Source organism: Bos grunniens, chromosome 7, assembly GCF_055505025.1.
Source record: "Bos grunniens cultivar Pamir isolate PY7600 chromosome 7, Bosgru_T2T1.0, whole genome shotgun sequence".
NCBI lineage: Eukaryota > Metazoa > Chordata > Mammalia > Artiodactyla > Bovidae > Bos > Bos grunniens.
The window spans coordinates 43914066-43937491 of NC_141171.1; the positions used below are offsets into that span (position 1 = coordinate 43914066).

At 56.2% G+C, this 23426-nt stretch overlaps 1 protein-coding gene across 50 annotated transcripts in view; it reads right to left on the reverse strand.

The window, feature by feature from the left end:
• The window catches only part of TCF3 (transcription factor 3), a 33075-nt gene extending 10403 nt beyond the window's left edge, over positions 1 to 22672 (reverse strand). For 31 of the 50 annotated variants that reach the window (XR_015167377.1, XR_015167373.1, XR_015167376.1 and 28 more), the window contains exons 1-9: positions 22411 to 22672; positions 20450 to 20573; positions 17241 to 17313; positions 9146 to 9274; positions 4848 to 4921; positions 4554 to 4632; positions 2150 to 2217; positions 918 to 1047; positions 616 to 665 (exon numbers count right to left, since the gene is read on the reverse strand). Coding sequence is in view for 37 of the 50 variants with exons in the window: in XM_086411518.1 (XP_086267644.1) it covers positions 616 to 665; positions 918 to 1047; positions 2150 to 2217; positions 4554 to 4632; positions 4848 to 4921; positions 9146 to 9274; positions 17241 to 17313; positions 20450 to 20521 (675 nt within the window). In the remaining 13 variants the exon portion in view is untranslated. Of the gene's footprint in view, positions 1 to 615; positions 666 to 917; positions 1048 to 2149; positions 2218 to 4553; positions 4633 to 4847; positions 4922 to 9145; positions 9275 to 17240; positions 17314 to 20449; positions 20574 to 22410 lie in introns of those variants that run through there. The other 19 variants (XR_015167379.1, XR_015167380.1, XM_086411520.1 and 16 more) reach the window with 3 other exon arrangements.
• Positions 22673 to 23426: the final 754 nt, after the last annotated feature.

Consider the following 23426-nt stretch of genomic DNA (forward strand, 5'->3'; position numbering starts at 1 on the left):
TCATGAGATGAGGCTTAAAACAACCTCCACTTGCCTGCTCCCCACCCCTAGGCTGCAGGACTTCAACCTTGGATGGTAACCCTGAGCCTGGAGTGGGCTGGGTCAGCCTCGGGGGCTGTGCTGGTGGCCAGTGAGGGAGGCAGGCAGAGAGGGCAGTGACCGATCCAGGGAATCCGGCAAATTGCCTTTTCTCTCAGCGTGATTAAGTCGCGGGAGCTCGGCACTGGGAGCCACTGACGGCTCGGCACCATCTGCTGGGCCTGGCTCCCTGCCAACCACAGGCAGAGGGGCAAGGATGCAGGGTGGCTCCAAGCCAGGCACAGGGAGCAGGAAACCCTCTGAACTGCCCCCATGATGCCTATCAGCTCCCACTCCCAGGACCCCTGTTCAAGCCCTTTCTGAGGAGCCTCAGCCACAGGAGACCACTTATCTTAAAACATAAGGGACCCAGGCTAGACCCAAAAAAGGCCTTCCCGACTCCCTCAGAGCTGGGGCCTCAGGGCAGAAGTCCTCCGAGCCCCTGGGGCTTTCACCAGAACCCACGTGGGGCTGGCCCACCCTGGGGGGTGTCACAGAGGCACTCAACCCATAGGGCCCATCTGTCCCACGACTCACTGAAGACGGGAGGCCAGGCGGCACCTTCCGGACCTTCTTGGGCTGCGAGTCTGTCGGGATAGGAGGAGTGAGAAACCCCGGCCCGGATCCCACCTCACCCTGGCCCTTCCCACCAGACATGCCTGTCACGAGAGGTGGCAGACAGCCTTCCCACCACCCACAGCTCAGAGAGGGGACCTGGGGGCTCTACTAATAGAACAACTCAAGCCTCTGTCCATGCACAGAACCTGGGGGGCAGGCATGTGGACTTCATAGGATGTGACTGCTGGGCCTCAAGGGGACTGCCGCCCTGGCCCACTCACCCAGGCTGCTGTCCGTTGCTCTCCGCCGAGGGTGCCCAGAGTAGGAATAATACTGTGACCCGCCCTTGATGCCCGAGGGGGACAGAGGCCCTGGGCTGCTGAGGGCCAGCTCACTGGGGAGGAAGCCCACCTGAGGGAGGGAGGGGAGGTGTCATCAGTCAACCCCCACCCCCCTCAGCCAATTCCGGTTAAAACAGTAAGTGCAAAGGCCGAGGCCAGGTCCTGGGGTGGGCGACCCGGGGAGGAGCTCCCTTCTGGCCAGCACCTGTGGAGCGTCTCTGATCAAGGCGTGAATGCAAAAGGCAGAGAAACACTGTCAAACCTGAAGATGCCGTGCGGTCTGGGCGCTAACACGCACAATTGCACCTAGGGAATCAGCTTGGTTTACTTTGTATGTATCCCTCCACTCTGCTTTAAGGCAAACAGTTTAAACTCGCAGACACTGGTATAAAATGGGACTCTTCCCTGGAGAGCAGGCGTGACTGGGGTGAAGGCCCACAGCTGCAGCCTCAGCCTTCCCATCTGTAAAATGGGCACGCCAGCCGCTACACGGCTCAGGGGTCATTGTGGGGACTGACGGGGCCAGGCAAGGTCTCCCCAGGCAGGGGTCCTAGTGCCCAGCAGGCGTCCTGTGGCTGTGATAGCTGCCACGCTGGCTGCAGCCTAGTGTGCACATGGGTGGTGCTGTCTGCAGCAGGGCCTAAGACTAAAGCCCCCAAGGGGTGGGGGAGAGGGCCTAGAGGTGTGACCAGGACAGGAGGCCACAGGGGACCGCTATGGTGGGTCACTGCCTCATCAGCCTTGCAGCAGGGGTGATAACCTTGCCCAGGCTGGAAGCTGTGGGATGGACCACAAGGCTGAGCTGGCCTCAGGTTCCCTGTCTGCCACTTGAGGCTGGGTGGGCGGGTGTCTCCTGAAGCCCCTTCAGCTATGTAGGGGGCCCGCAGGCTGGACCCAGCCTCTCCTCCACAGGCACCTGGCTTGGTCCAGGGCCCGGCCTGTTTTAGCTGCTGCTGGTGAGTGACCAGCACTCGGCTCAGCCAAAGCAGCTTCACAGATCAGGAGGAATTCAGGATGAGTTTGTTTAAAATTAAAACTAGAGAATACGAGGTGCTGACGAGAGATCAGGAGCTCCCCCCGCCGTCGCCATCCACCTGCACCACCCCCCAGTCTGGAGAGCGGGGTTCTCCAGGCTCTGCAGTCCCATGCCCTCCCCGCAGACACTGCCTCACCTGAGTCAGGCTGCTGACGCCAGCGTCTCTCCCGAAGGCAGCGTATGCGCCCCGCTCACTGCCCTTGCCTGGGGAAAGGAAGGAGGGTCACCCGGAGCTGCCTGCACACAGTAGGGACTCCACAGTGCACAACACTGAGAAACGTGGTGGGACACTGCTCTCCCTACAGGGTAGCGAGGGCCCAAGGGACAAGTGGGGGTCCAGCCAGATGCTGCCCCCAGATAACCTGCAGAGTATCCTGCAGACATGCCAGGCCCCCCTCGTCTCACCCCCGAGTTGGGACAGCACCAATTTGCCCCACCCCTCCGAGCTTCGGTTTCCTCTGTTCAAGGTCATGAGGTGTCAACTCCCCAGAGTGCTGGGTCTCAGGGGACAGGCTGGGGTCCCCGCTACTGCCTTAGTTCAGCACCCAGGGCCCGGGCTCCTTCACCAGCCTCCAGCCAGGGTTAGCTAATGAGTGAGCAAGTGATGTCTCTGGGGACGCTAAGTCAGGTGACTCGGTGAAGGGGGCCCTCCCTCTACGTGGGTGGGCAGGCCCCCACTGTGGGGGGACAACCTGTCAGAGAGAACTGCTGGTGTGAACGGCCTGCTGCGGTACACAAACACCTGGATCCAGCCTCGTCTGAAGCAGGTCCCGGGACCAATCAGTACCTGAGCCATGCAAGTCTGTTTCTGGCTTCTGCTGACCACCAACTTTGACTGAGGGTGGACCGTACTCAGCCCTACTGTGAGTAAGGACTCAGAATGTCTGACTGACTAACATGATTTATTCTCAAATTGCGGGGGGAAATCTCCCTTTTATTTTTTTTTTCCCTTTTATTTCAAAGGACAATTCCAAGTAGACTTCTGGAACAAACGCAGTTTAGGGAGCAGGCAGATGGACCATGCTCCTACCAATATGCAGATACCCCACAGGCCGCACCCAACAGCTCAACCTCCCATGACCCCTCCAGGCAGGCAACAATGGGCCCAAGTAGGGATGAACAAACTAAGGCCTGGAGGCCAGAGGGACTTGCCCTACAGTCCAGAGAGTGAACTTCCTTCCTCCCAGGGCGGGTGGCTGTGGGAAGCAGAGCTGGCCAGCCCAGCCAGGGCTCTGGGCACCCGCCCTTCCACCCCACATTGAGTATGGGGCAGGCACTAAATAGGGGGTATCCTGAAAGCAAAGATGAGGAGACGAGGAGAGGAAGCAGAGGTTCTGGGATGGGACCCGCAGTGACCAGAGCCCTGTGGATATACAGCAGGTGCCTAAGCCATGCACCAGGCCCCTGCATCAGGGAAGGACCAGCAGGGCGCGTCAAGGAGCCGGACCAGGTTGGGGGCCACACTGGAAGACTGACCCCACCCTTGGGCCCTGGCACTCACTGACCACGCCCCACCATGGCCGCACCAGCCCTGGTCACCAACCAGGGGCCCCAGGAGGTGAGACCTCGCCCACATCGCCACTAGTTCCCTGGGCGTGTCCTGGGCTCCCTGCTGCCCTGAGCTCCTTGGCCACAGGAGCGTGTGGCGGGCGCGGACACAGCTGGGCTCTGGGCCCTGCTGACCAGGCTAGGCCGTGGGAACTGCCCATGTTGGAAGAGGCTGAGAGAAGAACCCTGAGGGGGACCCTCTGTCATGGCAGGTGCAGAGGTGACCCCAGGCCCCTGGATCAGGCCCCACCTCCCAGGCTGGGAGATGCACACAGATGCCCGCTGGATACAGCAGGTGCTGGACGCTGCTCTCCCCAACCCTCTTCCCAGGGCCGCACCCAGGCCACACTCATCTATCTGGCTCCTTAAGTGTATTCAGCCACACAGGGCTTGACCCCAAAGCCCCCCCCACCCTGGCTGATTGGCTGAGGACCCCCAGTTCACCCACCTTCCCAGTGACTGCGAATCCTGCCATGACCCTTGGCCTGGGAACCACCACCCACCCCCCAGCCCCTCTCAACCCCCAGAGACACCAACTCCACCATCAGCCCCAATGCTTCCCTCAGAACAGGGAGACCAGGGCTCATGGGAACAAGGGTCCTGGGGGCCAGGTCCCTTCTTGGTGAGCAAGATGGGGGTGGGCCTTCGGGTCTGGGTAGCTGCAAAGTAATTACTGCCAGTTCTTGGAAGGCTCTGTGACAACCCTATCCGGAGGGTCAGGAAGCCAGGACTCAGGGTGGGGGACCCTCGTCCAGATCCTGATCCCCACAGTCAGGACGTGGGCGCTCCAGGGAGGGCGAACGGGCCTCAGCCGGGTCCTGAAGTGGTCAGGATTTCACTTCCCAGGTGCACTTGGAGGGTCCCTACCCATGTCCTCTCTCTGGATGAATATTCTGGAAGCCTTGGCACTCAAGTACACTGCCAACCTCCCAGACCAAGTGGGCGTGTGGGGAAGTGCGAGGGGCACGGGTGCCACACATGTAGACACTCACCTCCAAGCCCGGGGCCCAGGAATGTGGAAGAAGGGAGGCTGCTGTGGGACTCACCGAAGTGGGCACCGTCACTATAGGTCTGCGGGGAGACAGCAGGGGTGAGGGAGGCACCCCCACTTCAGGGCTGGGAGAGAGGCTTGGGAGGCACCTGGGTCAGGACACGACCCTACAATGCAGAGCCAAGAGTCCCTGCAGACCAGGCTGGCTCCAGCCTCACTGCTCTGGGCCCATTTCCCCATGCAACACGACCCCAGGGAGGGAAACCAAGGGTCTCGGCCTCTAGCGGCCCCTCACCCGGCCGGGGTCGAAGGAGGAACTGTCTTGCTCACTGGTGCCCCATGAGCCCGAACTTGGCCGGTCCTCGAGACCTGTAGGGCAGGAAGGCAGGGTCAGGGGCCTCACCTGCCCACTCCACACCAGCCCCCACCCTTGGCCAGAGGTGAGGGGTGGGGTGGCCCTTACTCAACCTGGGATGCTTTCCAGGCCGTTCTGACCCACCCTGGAGCCTATCCAGATGCACCCACCCAACTCTGCCCACAGTGACACCACCACCAGTGACAAGCACCCTGGATATGCGGGTACCAAGAAGACCAATTCCACCCATCCAGGACTGGCCCCCATCCTGCCAGGAAAGATGGAGCCCTTGACCGGTCTCTGGGCCTCTTAGGGGACGGGGGCGGGAAACAAGGGATGAGCTCTCATCTCCCCTTTCCCGTAGCTGCCAACTCAAAAGGTGGGGCCATGCCTTTGTTGTAAGGAGGAGCAGCAGCAGCCACCACTGACTCCCCACCAAGCACACAGGCTGGCGCCTGGGGAAGTGGAATCCAATCTGGAAGACGGGAGCTTACCCCGCTCACCCAGCCCAAGGTGTGGCAGGGGTTAACCACAGTTGGGACTGGGGACAAGGACCGTGGATGGAGGGGTGAGCAGGGTGGGGCCCTTATCTCCCTGAACACTCGCCAGGCACGGCCCAGGACTCTCCCCACCTCGTTCAGGGGCAGACAGCATGTGCTCGTGCTTTTCATGGGGGAGGGGTGGGTTGTCTCCAACACAGCCCATCGGGGGCCACAGGGCTCAGGACCCGGAAGAGCAAAAACGAGCAGTCCTGGGGCCCCTCCCACCTGTGTCTCAGTTTCTCTCCTCAGTAAGTGGGGTCATGAACACATCCCACTTTGCAGGACTGGGGGTATCCACATCTGACACTGAGTCAAAGCTCCCCAAGCTAGGCTGGGCGAGAGATGGGGGGAGGGCTGTGCCCAGCACTGCAGGCTGTGCCAAGGGACAACCCCTCCCCCTGCCCTGACCCTGCATGGTGGACATCCAGAACACCCTAGCTGGGAACCTTCACCCAGCATTCCTTTGCTCATCTGTACCAGAAACTTACTTCAAACTGCAGCCTCCTATTTTGGTGCCTTTGTGTTAATCATCTCCCCTAGAGAATCGGTGTTTAATTGCTATCTAATTTGCAAAATTGTGCATATTAATCTTCTGGTCTGATGAATATTCATATAGATCACTTAAGATTTTGTTTTCTAATCAAAAATTTCCAGTGTGATTATGATGGGGGGCTGAGACCTGCCATGGTGAGCAGGGGGTCATACAGGGAGGTCCCATGGTCTCCGTGAATCCATCCAGCATTTGCCACCAGATTTGGGGTGTCTGTTCCCCAAGGCTCTGGGCCTTCACTTGGACTACGGGAACTGGAGCAGCTGGTGGTGGGGAGTGACCTTGGGCACAGGGCCAGCACTTGAGCCCGTTTCCCTCCACACCCGCTTACCTGTTGTCCCCTTGCCCTCTGGCACAGCCCCTCTCCTAGATGAACTCATTCTGTTCTAGGTCCCCCATTCCCGTGGGCATTCGCAACAGGCCTCAGGAACTTCGAGCAAGAGCAGGAGGCCAGGTCCAAGGCCACAGCCAAGCCTCCCTGCACCCCAAGGCCTGGCAGGGCTGAGGGGCACTCCTGGGGCCTGACACCCAGGGACCCAGCCAACACAGGCCCCACAAGATTCAGGCAGAGGCAATCAGGCCCTGCTCTTCCCTTTTGGGTAAAAATCTCCTCCCCCAGCCCCAGCCTCCCCTCTCCTACAAACGACAAAAATAGGGATGACCCCTCCCCCACTACTCCCATTAAGTTATTCCCCCCACTACTGGTTAATTACACATTTTAATAACCCATCATGAATATTCATAACACATCCCTTGTTCATGTTCCAATTAATACGTACTAATAGAATAAGACTTCACAGTCTGAGTGTATTTTTTTTTTTAAACAATCACACTCTTTTATTTTAATAAAGCTGGAGATGAAGTGGTGGTGGGGCCGTACCCAGAAAAATCACCTCTCTGCTCAGTCCTGGCCCACCACCCCAGCAACAGACCAGAGATGGACCGAGCAGAAGGCTGGGGGGGTTAGGTGCGGCACAGAGGGACCTGCCCAGCCCGCACCCCAGCTGGCTGCCTCCTTGGCCAGGTGACATGGGGGGAGGGCTCCTCTGAGGGGCCTTGGTACCAGGTGATTCCTCCACAGCAAGTCTGAGGACTGGGACCTTGGACCAAGTCCAGCCCTTGCCTCCTTTTGTCAATAAAGCTTTATTAGTACAAGGTCACAGGAATTTGTTCCCGCACTGTCTACCACGGTGTTTGCCATTGTAGATTAGTTGCACATACTGTCTGGCTCTTTATCAGAAAGGTCAGCTGACCCGAGCATGGAGATTCCTAGAGCCAGTCCCCCTGTATAAAGCAGCCAGACCAGTGGACTTTGGTACTTGGAGTGTGGGGAAGATGGTCACGGCACCTGAGCAGGGCCCTGCAGTGCCCCCACCGCAAACCTGCAGCTGTATAGCCATGGTGGCTGTTGGGAGTTCTATCCTGCAGCCCCAGGCCTCGGGTCCCAGGCTAAATCCAAGGAGCTATCCTCTCCCCACCTCACTCCAACACTCGCTCTGCAATCCGACTTTGGCTCAGCCAGGGTGTGTCCCCTGGGTCAAGCCACCACCCTGCCCCAGGGTCTGCCCAGGTTCCCTGTGCACCCACTACCCTGGCCAGGCTAGCTCTCTTCCCTCCCTCCAGCCTCTCCCAGGGCTCCCCACTGCCCTCAGGGTAGAGACCAGACTCCTCCCTGACCACAGTTCTCTCCCAGCTCACTCCTACCTGACCCCCAGCAGGTGAGCAGATCTCGACCCCACCCAAGGTCTGCCTGGGTGGTCCCCACACCTGATGACCCTTTGTCTCCCAATAGGGAGGTCGCCATGCCAGCCCCCTCTGTCCCCAGCGATGCCTGCACAGGGCTAGCCCCCAAACAACCTCCACAGACACCGTGGCCCTCTCCACTGATCCGATAGCTACTGAACCCATCAAAACGTCATCTGCTGTGCCATCCTCCTGCGGTCACGTGTGGTGACTACTTGCCTGCAATGTGGCCTCCAGGACTGGGGAAGAGCTCCCACTGCCACCAGGGGCTAATTAACACACACTCAGATGGACGTAAGTGGCTAGCGACTGCTGCATTGGACATGTGAACCACCGAAATAAAAACTAAATAATAACGGTATAAACCACAACACACACCATGATCACACCTGAGAAAAAATTAACAGCACCTAAAGGGCTCCCGCACTGCCCCCAAGCAAGGAGATTTGAGGCTAAAGAGAAAGTCAGTGGAAGTAACACCCCACCATTTCCAAACGAAGGCTTCACTCCAACCCAACCTCTCATGAACCCCTGGAGTGGAAACCCCTAACCCCAGGGGCTTCCCCACTGGAAGGAGCTGGCCCTCAGGTGGAGGAGGGGGTCCCACAAACAGATGGTAATGCAGAGAAACAGGGTCTCTCAGGTGCAGAAGTTGCCCAGCTCCTCCTATGAATTTCAGATTCCTGACAAAGCGACAGCAGAAAGACCCTCTTCTGTTCCAGTCTATCACGGACTGGGTGGGAGGGTCTCGACTCCACCCCACCACCAAACCTAAGCTCAGAACCCCAGTCAGGAATTCCCTGCAAAAACAGGCACAGGGCAAAACAAAACCAGAATACGGAAGACAGGCATGTTCACGGATTTAGGATCGATCCCAGGAAACAGAAGGGTACCTAAGACTACCACTGTCGCATGTGCGTTCCCAAGGAAACTGCAGAGCTTGTGGGTTCCCTGGAATGGATGGAAGATAAGGCTTCTGGGAGACAGGAAACAGGAGAAACTAATAATTTTGCAGCAAATTCGCAAAAGCAGCATCAGAGGTGGGGAGGCAGAAGTGACAATGCAGAAGAGGTGATCAACACAAGAGTGGGCTCTGGGGATGCCCCCAGACACCAGGGAAGGGGACATTCTGAGACCCCAGGCGTCCAGGGAGAACAAGGGAAAAATCACCCAAACTCAAAAACACTGAGTCAAAAACAACCTAGGTGCTCAAAGCGAAAGTGAGGAGCTGGAGGAATGCGCACATCTCTTGGACACCACGGACTCGCATCCCCATGCAATAACACAATCCATAGAACTGAAGCTCAGGGAGGTATATAGTGGCCTCCCTGGGGAGTACCAGCACCAATCCCATACCCAGCCCACTGCCACTCACAGGAGGCAGGTGCCCAGGTGCCGCTCACCAGAAAAGCAGGAGCAAGGTGACATCAGCTGCAGCCCCTCCCTGTAGATCATCCAGAAGGAAGCACTCCCGGCAGGAGGGTAATCCCAGCACAGGCCACTCCAGTCAGGAGGAAGTGATGAACGAGCACCTTTGACCCACACGTTAAACAGAATTTAAGACACTATCCCACCAAGAGTGGGCACCAGAGTGCACAGGTGCTGCACTGCCTGGGGGACTCCCCACGGTTTCTCCCAAGGAACCCTTGAGCAGCTGCCATCATCCCCACTTCAAAGATGAGGAGACTGAGGTCTCCTAAGTGGCAGAATTAATATAACAAGAACACATGTTTCCCAGCTGGATACAAACACACAGGACAGGACTTGAAAGGAGAAATGACGTTTTTAAAAAGTGGCAATATATTCAAACCAAACAGGAGGCCAGGGGAAGGTCACTTTCCTGCAGAGCACAAAGATGTAATTTCACTTCTGGGGAGGAAACAGCCTGATCCAGGAGGAACCCCACCAGCAGAGTTGCACACCAGCACAGGCTGCCAAACTCAACCCAACAAAGTAAACCAGACCTGGGTTCAAGGAAGAAAAACTACCATCAGTGTGTGAAAAGTGAGAGGGACGCAGACTCGACTTTTCTGAAACCTGAAAAGCGCTCTGGAACAAGTGACTCGGGAAGATGATCAGATGTACACAGACATACCAAATAACACCAGTGAAACGGAGAGGCCAAAACATTTACACACAAGTCTGAATTCAAGGCGCAAACTCTCACTGGAATGGAAGGTGGGTTTTTGCTGACAGTGGGCAGGACCCACAGAGAATACCCCACTGTCCTGTGTCCTTGACATTGGACAAATGAAAAGCCTGACTGCGATGAGCAGGAGACGAAGATCTCACAGCTCTGGGTCCAAGTGCCCATTCTCAGGAAGAATGACAGGGGGCCATTTCAGGAAAGCAGGGAGACCCTGCACCTCCCCAAAAGTGGTAACAGCCCAAGCCGTGGTTACTTGTTGCGTCACTGACCCAGAAATGAGCCAGTCGAGGAACAAACCCTCCACCCCCCAACCTGGAAAACTGGAAATCTCTGAAAGAACTTGACCAAAAGGGAAATTTTTTTTTAATATTATCAAGAATCTACATTTAAAAATAATGAAAACACACATTTTTGAAACCAACAAGATATGGCCAAAGTGGTCCTCAGAGGGAAATTTATAACCCTCAAGAGAACAGAGGTAAACAAATGAGACTTCAATTCAAAAGAAAAACTTAACAAAAAAGGACGACTTAACACAGAAGTAGTGGGGAATTCCCTGATGGTCTGGTTAGGACTCCACGCTTTCATTGCCAAGGACCCGGGCTCGATCCCTGGTTGGGGAACTAAGATACCACAAACGACGTGGCATGGCCAAAAAATAAAGAAAGTGAGAAAGTAAAATAAAACAATACAGAAATAGGGCAGAGAAAAGCAGTCAACTGATAAACATCAATTCCACAATGAAGTAGACTCCTTGGAAGAAAAATCAATAAACAGATACAAGGAGACTTCCTTGGTGGTCCAGTGGTCAAGACTATGCCTTCCAATTTGGCAAGACTCTGCCACCAAAGGGAAGGTGGGCTTAATCCCTGGTCAGGGAACAAAGACCCCGTATGCTTCAGGGCAACTAGGCCCACGTGCCACAACTACTGAGCTCATGCACCTCAACTAGAGAGCCTATGTGCCCCAACCACTGAGCCCACGTGCCACAACGAAAGATCCCATGTGCTGCAACTAAGACCTGTAATGCAGACAAATAAATATTAAAAAAAAAAAAAGAAAAAAAAGGCTGAACCCCACATGACCTGCAAAATGCAAACCTGAGGCTGGCAGATCTGGTCTGGCAGTTAAACAAGGATATAGACCAAACGCGAAATTCAGGGTGCTTTGGAGTAGAAAAAACCATTAATTTCTGGAGAGTCAGGAGGTGGGGAAGGAGGACAGCAGGGGCCATCCTGAGATGCCCAACACACCACGATGATGCCAATCACTCATGTGGATAGTTGTATAGGACCAGAAGGAAACGCCCAGAACGTGATAAACAGAGTCAGAGAGATCTATCTCGAATCAACAGCCAGAATCAGGCCCGGTCCTGCTGACAACAGCCAAACAGCACAACAGCACACGCCTGTGTGGTTCCAGAAACACTGGCTGATGGGAAAAGGCACATGGTATCCTCACCAGGATGGAGGAAGCCGGGTGCCTGCAGGTGGTGTACTTGGAAAACCAAGCCAAGCAAAGAACCTAATTAGGGGATGTCAGGAGGCAACCAGGTAGAAAATATGATAAAAAAGATCCCCAAACAACATTTGTTCAATTGCAAGTCATGTTTGACTCTCTGTGACCCCATGAACTAAAGCAAGCCAGGAGTCCCGGTCATTACTATCTCCCAGAGTTTGCTCAAACTCATATCCATTGAGTCGGTGATGCCATCCAACCATCTCATCCCATCGTCCCCTTCTCCTCCTGCCCTCACTCTTTCCCAGCATCAGGGCCTTTTCCAGTAAGTCGGCTCTCCAACCACAGTATACAAAGTCCTAAAACATCTAGAAACAACCCTCACTGCAGAATTATGTGACCAAATTAAGAAAAAAACAAAAACTATAAAGTGATTAAGTGCCTTATAATTAATAGTTTTCAAAGTTGATCTTAAAAAATTAATATTAAGGGTTGCAACTTAAGGGAGAAGACACCACGTTCTTACAATGTAAAAATGCAATACCATAAAGACAAACAGTTCTTCCTAAACTTATCTATGAATTTAACATAAAATCAAAATCCTGAAAGGTTTTTTTTTTTTGAAGGGATGTGGGATGGGAGGAGATATAATTATTCTAAAGATCAAAAAAAGAATCAGCATATCTCAAAATATGTGGGTGGGAGACCTGGAAAACAAAAATTGACGTAAGACTATAAAAAACACCACAAAGCTATAGTAACTAACACTGGGTAGTACAGAAGTAAAATATTTATATTTTTATAGCAAAGTAAAAATACAAAGCAAAAATTCATGGCTAAATGGCAATTTAGGAAATGCTCTGAGGCATATCGAACCACCAAGAAAGATTTTCTTGAGTTTATTCTGTTCTGCTGCTGCTGCTAAGTCGCTTCAGTCATGTCCAACTCTGTGCGACCCCATAGAAGGCAGCCCACCAAGCTTCCCGGTCCCTGGGATTCTCCAAGCAAGAACACTGGAGTGGGTTGCCATTTCCTTCTCCAATGTATGAAAGTGAAAAGTGAAAGTGAAGATGCTCAGTCGTGTCCGACTCTTAGTGACCCCATGGACTGCAGCTCACCAGGCTCCTCTGTCCATGGGATTTTCCAGGCAAGAGTACTGGAGTGGGGTGCCATGGCCTTCTCCTTATTCTGTTCTAGAACTTCCTAAATTAAAGGCTTACTCCACTTCTTTCCATTGTATCTGAAGACTGTCAAAGACTATGATTCCTCTTCAAGTGCAGCTTTGGCTGCACCTGTTTCTTATGTTTACGTTATTGCTGATTTCTGTCTAGCCTAGCTGTGTTTTACTTTCCTCTTTAACTCAAGAGGCAGACAAAAAGGAATTTTGTTATTTCCAAGTAGTTAGGCTTTTTGTTTATTTCTGCATTTTTTGGTCTTTTATTTGTAGTTTTACTGCATTCTTCTCAAGGAATGTGAGGAATTATATTTTGGTCACTTTTTTTGGTTACCTCCTTTTATTATGCTTGGTATGTGATCAATTTTTATAAGAAGTGTGATCCCTATTTACAGGGCATGGCCTTTGAAGGATAGTTCTTCTAACTGAAGGTGCCTTTCAGGCCTCATTCCAGGCTTTTCATCAGTATCTCTGGGTCCAGGGCCCAAGAGTGTCTGTTCTGAGCAGTCCCACAGGTTAGCAGGTTAGGTTGGCCATGTGTGCCACTGGCCAGGAACTGCTATGTAAGTTCAATCTTGATCACTCCATTATTGAGGTTCTCTACCTCCCATTTATTTTTCATTTCTTTGCTCTCACAAAAGCTGTAAAGGCATCCTTTTCTGCCCTCCAGCGTCTTTTCCTGTATATTCCTCAGTCTGATGGAATGAGGAACAGGTACATTCATGACCGTCACATCTGCCCTGCAGAATGGACTGTCATCTAATTCTTAAAAATTTCTCAGAAATGGCACCAAGGCTAGAACAAGTGGAAAGACTTGACAACATAAAAATGAAACCTGTAAACCACTGAGAGGAATTGAAAATCTACATCAGCAACAGTTATAAATGAAAACTTATGAAAAAGGCTGCAACACAGATCACAAAAGACTAATACCCTTCCTATAAAAAGCTCTTGCAAATCAGTAAGACCCGTATAGGGCAGGGGCACAGAACACTACAAAGAGAATACAGCATTGGGTGGTTAGCTGGGATGCTTACTAAACTCTCAAAGTTTCAGCTTTATCCTAAGTATAATGGGGGAGATGACTGCACCTGTCTCACCACCCCGGGAGGACTGAGGACTCAGAATGAAGGATCTAGGGTTGGTTCCTGGAGTACAGTGCTTGAGAAATGCTGATATAAGTTGCTGGTAAGTGTTACTATTGCTGTTGTTCAAAAATTCATCAGGCAGCCATAAAAAGGAACAAACTGTTGATCCAACAACTTGGATAGGTCTCCAAGGAAGTGTGATCAGTGGAAAAAGCTGACCCCAGAAGGCTCCGTGCTGTGTGGTTCCATGTATGCAACATCCTCAACACAGCGAAGTTGGGAAGATGGAGAAGAGGAAATCAAGGGTTGCCAGGGTGAGGTGGGGGGGAGGGGGGAGTGGCTGCAGGTGGGAGGTCGTAGGGCAATGGAACAGTCCTGAAGAGACCGTGGGGGTGGCTTCATGGTGCTACACGTGGGAAACAACTGCATGGAGCTACAGACACACAAATGGTGCACGCAGGACTCATTAATAAACTAAAATACTGAATAAACTCTGTGGCTTGTACGATGGTCAGTCTCCTGATTCCTTGTCATATGAGAGGAGGCTGGGAGGGGGTAGGCTAGGGAGGGGCTTGGAGCTGCCCTGCACATTTCTTTACAACTTCCTGTGAATATATTGTAATTTCAAAATAAAAAGCTGACTAAATCCAAGTAAAAAGGGAGGAGGGCTCAAGACAGTGATCAGAAATTCATAAAAAAATAACCCATCTGACCAATATGCTTTTGGAAAGATAATGCTTTTGGAAATGAGCGATTGCTCATTAACAAGTTAACGCCCGCTACAGAGGCAGATTTGGAAGAGGTGGGGAAGAGCCGACCCTGGGATGCCAGAAGGACATCCTCCCCATGGACACAGGTCCACACCCAGCGGTTCTGGTCTGAAGCTTAGGCTGAGGCTGTAACCACACATCCGTGCTGACCCAGCGTGGACGCCGCCTTGCCTGCCTGTGAGGTTTGTACCAAGACTGTGTTATGAACATTTAGAAACACAAACCAGGAGAGCTGCAGAGACATGACAACAGAGAAGCCCTTCCTCTGGGGTCAGCCAGCGCCTCCTGATGTTTCTGGTTAGGGGGCCCTTGACCCTATAGTTTTTGGCACAGGAGGTGCTGCCACTGAGACAGCTGTGCCTCGGGGTTTCCCAAAAGGGAGGGGGTGGAAAAACTATTCTTATTCTACAGCCTCCTGATCTAACACAAGTAAGCCTCCGCGTCAGGTCAGCGTGGCTTCAATGCTGCCGACAGTCTAGACAGAGATAGCACAGACTGCAGGGCGGCTGCTCAGCCCACACGCCCAGAGACCCCTTCGCTGGAGACCCCTCCCCATGGCCTGGGCAGCTGCTCTCCTGGTGCAAAATGCTTTTTCGGAGCAGGTCTAGGAAAATGCAAGTGGACTTGAATGAATTCTAAGCAAACACTGAGCCAGGATGTACAGAGCGGGAGGGGAGAACCGGGCTGGCAGGACCCCCTGGAGCTCTCATCCCCTGAAGGTCACCCTGCCTGTCTGGAGGGCGGTGACCCAGGCTCAGAAAGCAGGGGGCTTCCCCAAGGCCTATCCTGCAGTTTGACCACCAACATTCATCCCTGGCGTCTTCCTGGGGTCTCCAACTCCACCAGGGAAGGAGCAGGGGAGAGCCCCTCAAAGGGGCCAGTCTCTGTTCCTGGGGCTCTCGTGTATGGAGCAGGACCCCCCCTTCACCGTGAGCTCAAGGCAGACATGGAGACAGCCCCATGCCTCAGGTCTTAAAGCACTTTCACGCCCAAGGACTCATCGAATCAGCTGACAGGGAGACTCATCTTATAGATGAGGAAACTGAGGCATGCAGGCACGTCACCTGGGTCAGGTGACACGGCCTGCCCTGTGTCTGACAGGACAGCAAGGAGGGGGCCCCTGAGTTCAGGTCTTAGGGCTCCCGGCCCCATGTCCCCTCCCCCACTCCTGGCAGCACTAATGGGTTGAAACAAACTGGGGACCTCTGGGGCTGGTACAGCCACACCACACCCTCGTGGGCAAGAAAGCTTAGCCCTGACATACAAGGGGTCAAGACCAGACCCTTCCCATCCAACACGGTCAGGTGGGGCTGTAAGTGAAATGGGCCTGCAGGAACCACGGAAAATCACTCTGAAAAACCCACAGGGGGGTCCCCAGGCTGGGCCAGGTGTGGGGTGTCTTGGAGGACTTTCCTTGGGGGCTCCTGGCCCCAAGTGAACCCTGGAAAAGGGAAGAGAGTCAGGAAGAGGCCTGGGGGAAGGTGAGGGAGCCACCTCACCTTCCTGAGGAGGAAGGACAGCGCCACCTCCTCCAGGAAGCCTCCCAGGGCTTGGCCTTCTGCTTGAAGCAGGAAAGCAGCAGCACCCCCAGCTCCTGAGGGTTGTTTGGGGGGCAGGGTGGCCGGTGGGGATTTCCACACTTCAGGAGGACGCCAGCCAGCCCTGAGGCCACTTCCTCCGGCGGAGAGGAAGGCCAGTGCCGGGCAGCAGCAGACAATACCACCCCCACCTTTAGGGAGTGGGGTAAGTGAGCACAAACCAGCCTTGAAACCCCTCCACCTCCAGCTGGCTCCCCTCAGCCACCTCAGTGGAATCTGGAGAAGACAGAAACTTCTATCGTGACCCCAGAGACGTGAAAGGACACAGCCTCCATCCCAGGGCCATAGAAAGAGACTGAAGTCCACATAGAGCGCCAAGGAGACGACCCTCAGCCCTTCTCCCCAACCGTCTCTCTGCCCACAGCCCTCCAGGGCTCCCATCTCCCTAGGGGAAAAGCCTGAGTCCTCCCCTGAGCCCACTAGGCCCTCCACGACTTGCCCACCCTTCCTCCCTCTGCTCTTCCAGCACCCCAGGAACTGTCCTGCCCGGGGGCTCGGCATTCACAAGCCTCAGTTCAGACATCTCCCTGGAGACGGCCCTTCTGCCCGGCTACAGAGTAGCTTTCCCCCAGCACTCTGCTGCCTAACCCCTGCTGTAAGCTACTTGTGGCCTGTCTGTCCTCCCTGTCCACCCTCTGTACTTGGTGCCACAGGGGTGACCATCTCATCCAGGAGTGGCAGGGACAATCCCGTGTGCACACTCAAACCCCCAGATCTAGAGCACACCAGGCCAGTCGCTCACCCCAGAGCCTGATCTCGTATACAGAAAGTGCCAAATACACACTTGACCAAGAACGGCCAGGAGCTGGGCAGGATGCGGAGAGCTGGGGTTCCACACCACACCCCTTCTGGCCTCGGGTTACCCCCTGGGGAGGGACTGGAGACCCAGAACCCACTGGGGCCAGGGAGACCTTGGAGGCCCAAGTGCCCACTTTAGCCCGGACAGCAACTCTGCGCTAACCACTGGACTCCCTCCCCAGCCCCATGGCAGATCACAAGACCATGACAACGGCTGGTTCTCCAGCTTCCCTCAGGCTCACTGTTGCCCCATCCCACGCCTACCTGGGAGCCTGGAAACACTGCCCCAGGCCCCTCATCTCCACACCACCTGGTGGGCCTGAGCACTGCCCCCGAACACCTCCTCCCTTGGTGCCTGGTCCACCAGCCCCCCACAGTAGCGGTCCCGGGCTGCCTGGCCCACCCTCCAAGAGGCGATCTCCTCCCTCAAACACAAAGCCGGGAGGCAGTGGGGTCCTCCTACCTGAGCTTCCAAACTGGGTCCCGGCCAGGGAGGCCGGCCGGCTCTTACCGTTGGCCACAGGCAGTGGGAACATCTGCAGGCAGGGAGGGAGAAGGTAAGTGGGGATCACAGCTCTGCCGGGGTCCTGTCCCACTGGGACCCCCACCCCCAGGGAGCACATCCCAGATCACGGTCACCAATGGGATTCGAAAACTCCTGTTTACCACTTTCCAGAGATGAATTAACCTATGGAGCACTTGATATAATCCCTACTCTTAGAAAGGATACACTTTTAAGTTCCAGCTTTAAATAAAAGTGATCATTTATACCTCAGGTGGATCCCCAGGCATTGTTATTCCAGCCTCTGACCCTGACCTTCCCTGACCAGCCTGGCTCCATCTCTCCTTGTGTCTGACCCCACGGGTGGCAGGGTGAGGGAAGGACACCCAGGCCCCACTGCCGGGACGGGGAGGAGCCCCACATTCTGGGCTGTGCTCCGAGGTTGTACCCCTCCCTGCCAGTGACTGGGCAGTTCTCCTGAGGGTGGGGGCACCCAGTGTGGGAACATCACCCCCCAACCCCCACCAGCCTCCCCACTCACTCACCCAAACCCACAGTGTTAAGTCCCTCAAGATTAAACAGCTTAGCAGCATTAACTGGGAAAACCCAACATCAACAAACCCTTGTGCCATAGAAAAAAACAAAACAGTTCTGCCCTGCCCCAAGGGTCTGAGTTCAGAGGTTCTTTTTGTGCCCCAAGTGACTCAGACTGGCCTGAATCAGGGATTAGGACTTAACTGGGGAGCGGCTTGTGGCCCCCCAAACCCTCCCTGGCCAACCAGGTGGTGAGGGTGTGGGATCTGTGGGTGTGACTGTTGGGGGTAGCATCATGAGCCTGGGGAAGGACCAGGAAGGGGGTCTCTGCCTGCACACCCCATTCTATAGAACGGGAAACTGAGGCCACAGGCTAAGCTGGCAGGGTGAGTGCAGAGGCTCATGGCAGGTGAGCACCCAGGCTGGATGTGGGTTCTTCGGGTTTGTGTCCCCTCTGGGGGCAGTGCGGTGTTCACTGGACCCAGGGCTTTGTCCTTAAGGTGGGCTCCTTTCCCGCTGGGGACCCTAGGCCTGCGCTGGGGGAGGGGCAGGTCTGGGGGTCATCAGTCAAGCCCCTCCGGAGGAGCAGGGGCTCAATTCTATTTCTGTTTCATCCTCCAGGGTGCTGGGGGGCCGCTGACGTGGCACTTGCCACAGGGGGCACTGGGCCGTGTCTTGTAGGCGCTTCATGTCTTGTGATCAGCCCAGACAGGCCCCCACACTGCTCAGAGCCTCAGTGTTTCCTTCGGTGAAATGGGACTCAGGGCTCAGGACGCGTGGGCTGTTGTGAAACCCAAGCGCACGTGGGCATGCACAGGGCTCAGAGGAGTACAGTCGAACCACTGTGCCAGCGCCTGCCCACAGCACCCTCCCCAGCCCCCAGTCGTTCCAGACCATCATCAGGCTGGGGACAACCTCAGGCCCACCTAGGGGACAGCGCTCAGAGCCCACATGCACTCAGGACCACCCATCTAACAGGAAGCCCCTGACCAGGAGGACATGGATCCTAACAGCTGGGGGCAGCTTTCTTCTCTGGTGTTTAAGTGACAGTTACCTCATTTCCTTCACATGGACCTGCCCCAAAGATATGCTTCCCTTTGAAATCTTTTGTTTTAGTCGAAATTAGGTTGTTTTAAGAAAACAAATTAAGTCAACTTCTATGGGGCAGGTGGGAGGCAGAGCTGTGAGCCGCAACCGGGGCTGTCTCTGGGCCTCTCCCCCCATGATGACAAGGAGGGTGAAAAAGATCCAGTTCTGGGTTTCCCCGGAGGATAGACACTGGGCACCTTTCCCACTCCACCTCAGTCTCCTTATCTAAGAAGTGGGTTGCTGGCTCTGAGCTGGTGGGGGAGGGGGCGGTCTGGATCCTCCGGACAGAAAGGGGAGGTGGGCAAGTGGTTAGGGCTGTCGGGTGGCAGGGGGAAGGGGCCACCCCCTCCCCTGACCCGTAAGCTGGTCTGTTCCAGCCCAATAGTCTGTGACTTGTCAGTTTAACAAAAAAACAACTGAGTAGCACCCCTGGTTACTCACCCGCGGAGGAAAAAATAAAACGGGGCTTAAAAATACCAGCCTGGCCCTTCCGGAGCCGCGGCCGCTCTGTCCCGGGGGCTGTTTTTCCGCAGGGTGGCTTCAGCTTAGGGACTTTTGTTTTTGACAGACCTCAGTGGCCTAGGCCTTGTACCGGCAGATGATCAAATTCAGACCGAAAGAATCAAACCAAAATGGTGCTCAGTGGGGCAGGGAGAGGGGCAGGATTTAGGAAGTCCACACACAGTCCCCAGGTTTACTTCTGTCACAGGCAGCCCACCTTACAGACGGGCAAACCAAGGCCCCCACTCCTCCAAGGGAAGCTCTAGCTTCCAGCCCCCACCCCCAGGCCTGTCTGAGCTATGTGACCTCTGGAAGCCAGCACCCTCTCTGAAGCTCCATCCACCTGGCCAGGGAAAAGGCTGTGGCTGGTGGAGCACACTGCCTAGGAAGTGTAGGGACATCCTCTGCCACACCCCACACTCCCATCCCCCCAAATTCCTGTGCATTGCTCTCAAGGTCTCCGGTCACTTATGACCCCAGCTCCTGGTGACACTGCACACAGGCTTTCATGTGAGTAAATAAATGAACAATTACACGTCCACTGTGTGTCTCCTCTAACCACTCACAGAAGGCCTCCACACGGGGCACTGAAGCATTGGGCACTCCCATTTTATGCACCGACAGTGCTGTGAATAACCCTGATCACACCATCCTATAGGTCAGAAGCAAGATCACTGTCAAGATCACTGCATGCCTAAAGCAAGCTGGGGTCTCAGGGCCAAGCCTCCACAAGGAGGAACTGAGGGCCCTGGGCAGCCCCACCCTTACTCTGGGCCTTAGTTTCCCCAGCTGTAAAGGAGTGGGCTGGACCCACTCTGTGCCAAAGCATACAGTTGGGTGACAGGTGCCCTGAAGCTGCACCCTGTTGTAGGGGTGTCAACCCATCCATTGGCAGCTCCCCAAATCTCCCCAGCCCCACCTGGGGTCCTTTGACCCAAACAAGTTTGAGGTCCAGATACTGGAGATGTTTTTGGTAGTGGCTTCTTCCCATGGTCCTGGGGCCGTGGAGAGCTGGGTGGAGAGGAAGGGTGGGTAGGGTCGCTCACCATGCTAAAGTCCAGGAGGTCACTGAGCTCCTTGTCCGTGCCTACAGGCGCCATCCTTTGCGACTGGTTCATTCTCCAGTGGCAACGAGGGGCCGGGGTCAGGTCCTTAGGCCTAGAGACAGCCCTGCGTGGTGGCCACCACAAGTGCAGGCAGAGGGGAGGAGGAAGGAGAGAAGAGGCATGAGTGAGGACGGCCGAGGTGGACAGATGGGGAGGCTGTTTAAGAGCCCCTCTAAATGCTTCCAGGGTCTGGGTCCTTTGCAGCCAGGATTCCGGGATTGGGGCCCCTAGAGACTCCTCCCCAGGGCCATGGGGGAGTTTGAACAACGGGGTTCGGGCAGCACAGAGCAGATCCCCTGAACTCCCTCAGCGACCACCAAGGAATCAAGTTGCAAATGTTACACTGAAGGCGAGGAGGAGTGGTCCCTTCCCAGATCGGTCAGAACCCGCCCCTTTCCCCGCCACCTCTCCTATTTCCTCCCACCCGCACGCTTCCCACCAGCCCAGGCCCCGCCCCCGCGAAGGAGGAGGGGCGACCCGGCCCCGCCCCAAGGGAAACTTGGTGACCCCCCCCAACAGCTGTCAGAACACGTTGAAGGCCTGGTCACCCCCAAATTCAAAGCAAAATAAATCCACAAGTAAGACTGCGAAGCCCCCTTCCTGTCCCACGACTACACTGGCAGCGGGGGTGCCGCGAGCAGGGACCGACCCACAAAGCTTCCCACCACGAAAAACAACCGAACTCTGAAAAGAGAAACACCACCCTAGATTGTTTTATTGTCACGATGTATCCAGCAATTATTTTTAAGCAACTTTGAAAATATCTCTTGCCCTGGGGGAAGGGGGTCCCAAGACCCGAGTCTCCCCCACCCTACAAGGTCCCTAGGGGCTCCATTCTAGAATAAGGGGGAATCCACCTGCCAGGCACCATCCCACACCCAGAAGAGAGAGGAGAGCAGGTCCCCGTCCCACAGTCACACAGGGAAGCCCCTCCAGGGCCTCCTCCCGGGCCCCCAGGGGGGCGGGGGTGGCAAGCAGAAACCGTGGGGGCCACGAGGGAAGCTAGGGTTCCGAGGTCGAGGGAGACCCGACTTCAGAAGCGGAGAAACCCCCGCTTTGTTTGCCAACTGGAGACGGGTGTGAAACGGATGCCCCGGCGCACCCCCTCCCCCGCGAAGCTTTTTCTTTTTTGGAGGGCGTGTGAAACTGACTTTTTTTTTGAGGAGTACGAAACCGCACTTCTTCGTGGGGTGGTTGAAACCGATTTAAAAGCAGACCTGAGAGGGGGCTGAAACATGCTTCTCTGGGGGAGCTGAGATACTTCCAGGGTGTCACGAGGACTTTTGGGGGCTCGAAGCCACTTTGGGAAGAGAGGGGAAGGACCGTCGTCCTCGGGGCTGGGGGGGGAAGGGGGCCCGGGAAACCAATCCCCACCCCACCCCCCGCAGCCGGTGCGGGCGGCGCGGCGCGGCCCAGGAGCCCTTTGAAGCTCGGGGCGCACCCGCCGCCCGCGCCCGCGGAGCGCAGAGCAGATGTGTCCCCCAGCCCGGCCCCGGCCCGAGCCCGCAGGCGCGCGGCGCACCTTCCCCGCAGACAAAAGGACGCTCCTTCTCCCTCGCTCGCTCCCTTCCAAACTCCGCCGCCGGCCGGGCCCCCGGGGAAGGGGACGCCCGCGGCCTCCGCGCCACTGCCCCGCCGCAAAGTTGGGCGGCTCCGCGTCACCCCCGCCCAGCTCCGCAAACTTTCCCGAAGTGCCGGTCGGCGGGGACGCGCGGGCCCGAGCGCGCTCTCCACGTCGTCGGCCCCCTCCGGCGCGCAAAGTTGGAGAACAATGACTCCGGCCGCGCCGCCCCCAGCCCAGCCCGCCCCCGCCCGGCGTCCCCGGATCCCGGCGTCCCGGCGCCGCGCGGAGGGGCCCGGTCCGCTGGGCACCAAACAGCGGAGGGTCCCAGCGCGCTCACCTGCTCGGTGCGGCCCGGCCCGCAACGCGCGGGGGGCGGTGGCATGAACGGCCCCCCCGGACAAAGAGGCGTCGCGGCCCCGAGGGGCGCGCGTGGGCGGCGGCGCGTGGCCCGGCTCCCCGCGTGTCCGCCCCACGGGCCCTGCGCGCGGCCCTGGAGTTGACGGAGACGGCGTGCGAGGAGTCCGCGGTACCCTCCTGCCGCGTCGCTGGGCTCGGTCCGGCCCGCTACGCCCGCGGCCGCTGCCTCATCTTCCTGCGGCGGGAGACATGTTCCGCCCCTTGCCCCTTGCCCCGCCCCGTCCACGCCAGGCCCCGCCCCAAAAGCCCCGCCCCGTCGCTTCTCGCGGAGCCCTCCGCCACCGCCTGCTCGCCGGGCCGCCGCCGGCCGCCCATACGCGCACGCTAGACGCTGCTGCGGACCCGCGGAGCCCGGCGCCTGGAACGGGAGCGCCGGGGATCTGTCGACCAACGGCGGGAGCGCGGGGGCAGGAACTATCTTTCAGCGCGGAGGCGCACGAGAGCTAGGCTATACTTGTGACGCAAGTGGGAAGGGCCGTGAGATGGAAAGATAAGGAGGAGAGGCCGGGGCCAATCGGAGGTAGCGAAAGCATGATTGGCAAGGCTACCTGCCGTTCGTGGCTAGGCCCCGCCCCCGCCCCGCCCACTTCGCTCGGCCTAGCGAAGAGGCGGGACTCTCCAAGCTGAAGGCCGCGAGAAGCTGTGGGGGGCGGGGAACAGCTGGTGTTTTATTCTCGGGTTTGCGTGGCCGCCCGCACAGTCTCTTCGTCTTGGTCGTATCTGAGTTTCTAGGTCTGCTCCCTAGTGCTGGGTTTTGCGAGCGGGCATCCTATGCCCGGAGAGAATGAATCAGACCTATTTTTCTCTCGCGGCCATGGCTGTTAGCTCCGTTTCAGGTTCTGAGAGTTCCGCGTGGAACCCGCTCTGTGCTTCTGACTTGCTGGTTGCCTTTGGCTGCCTGAGACTCAATTTACTCATCTGTTAAATAGGATTTGG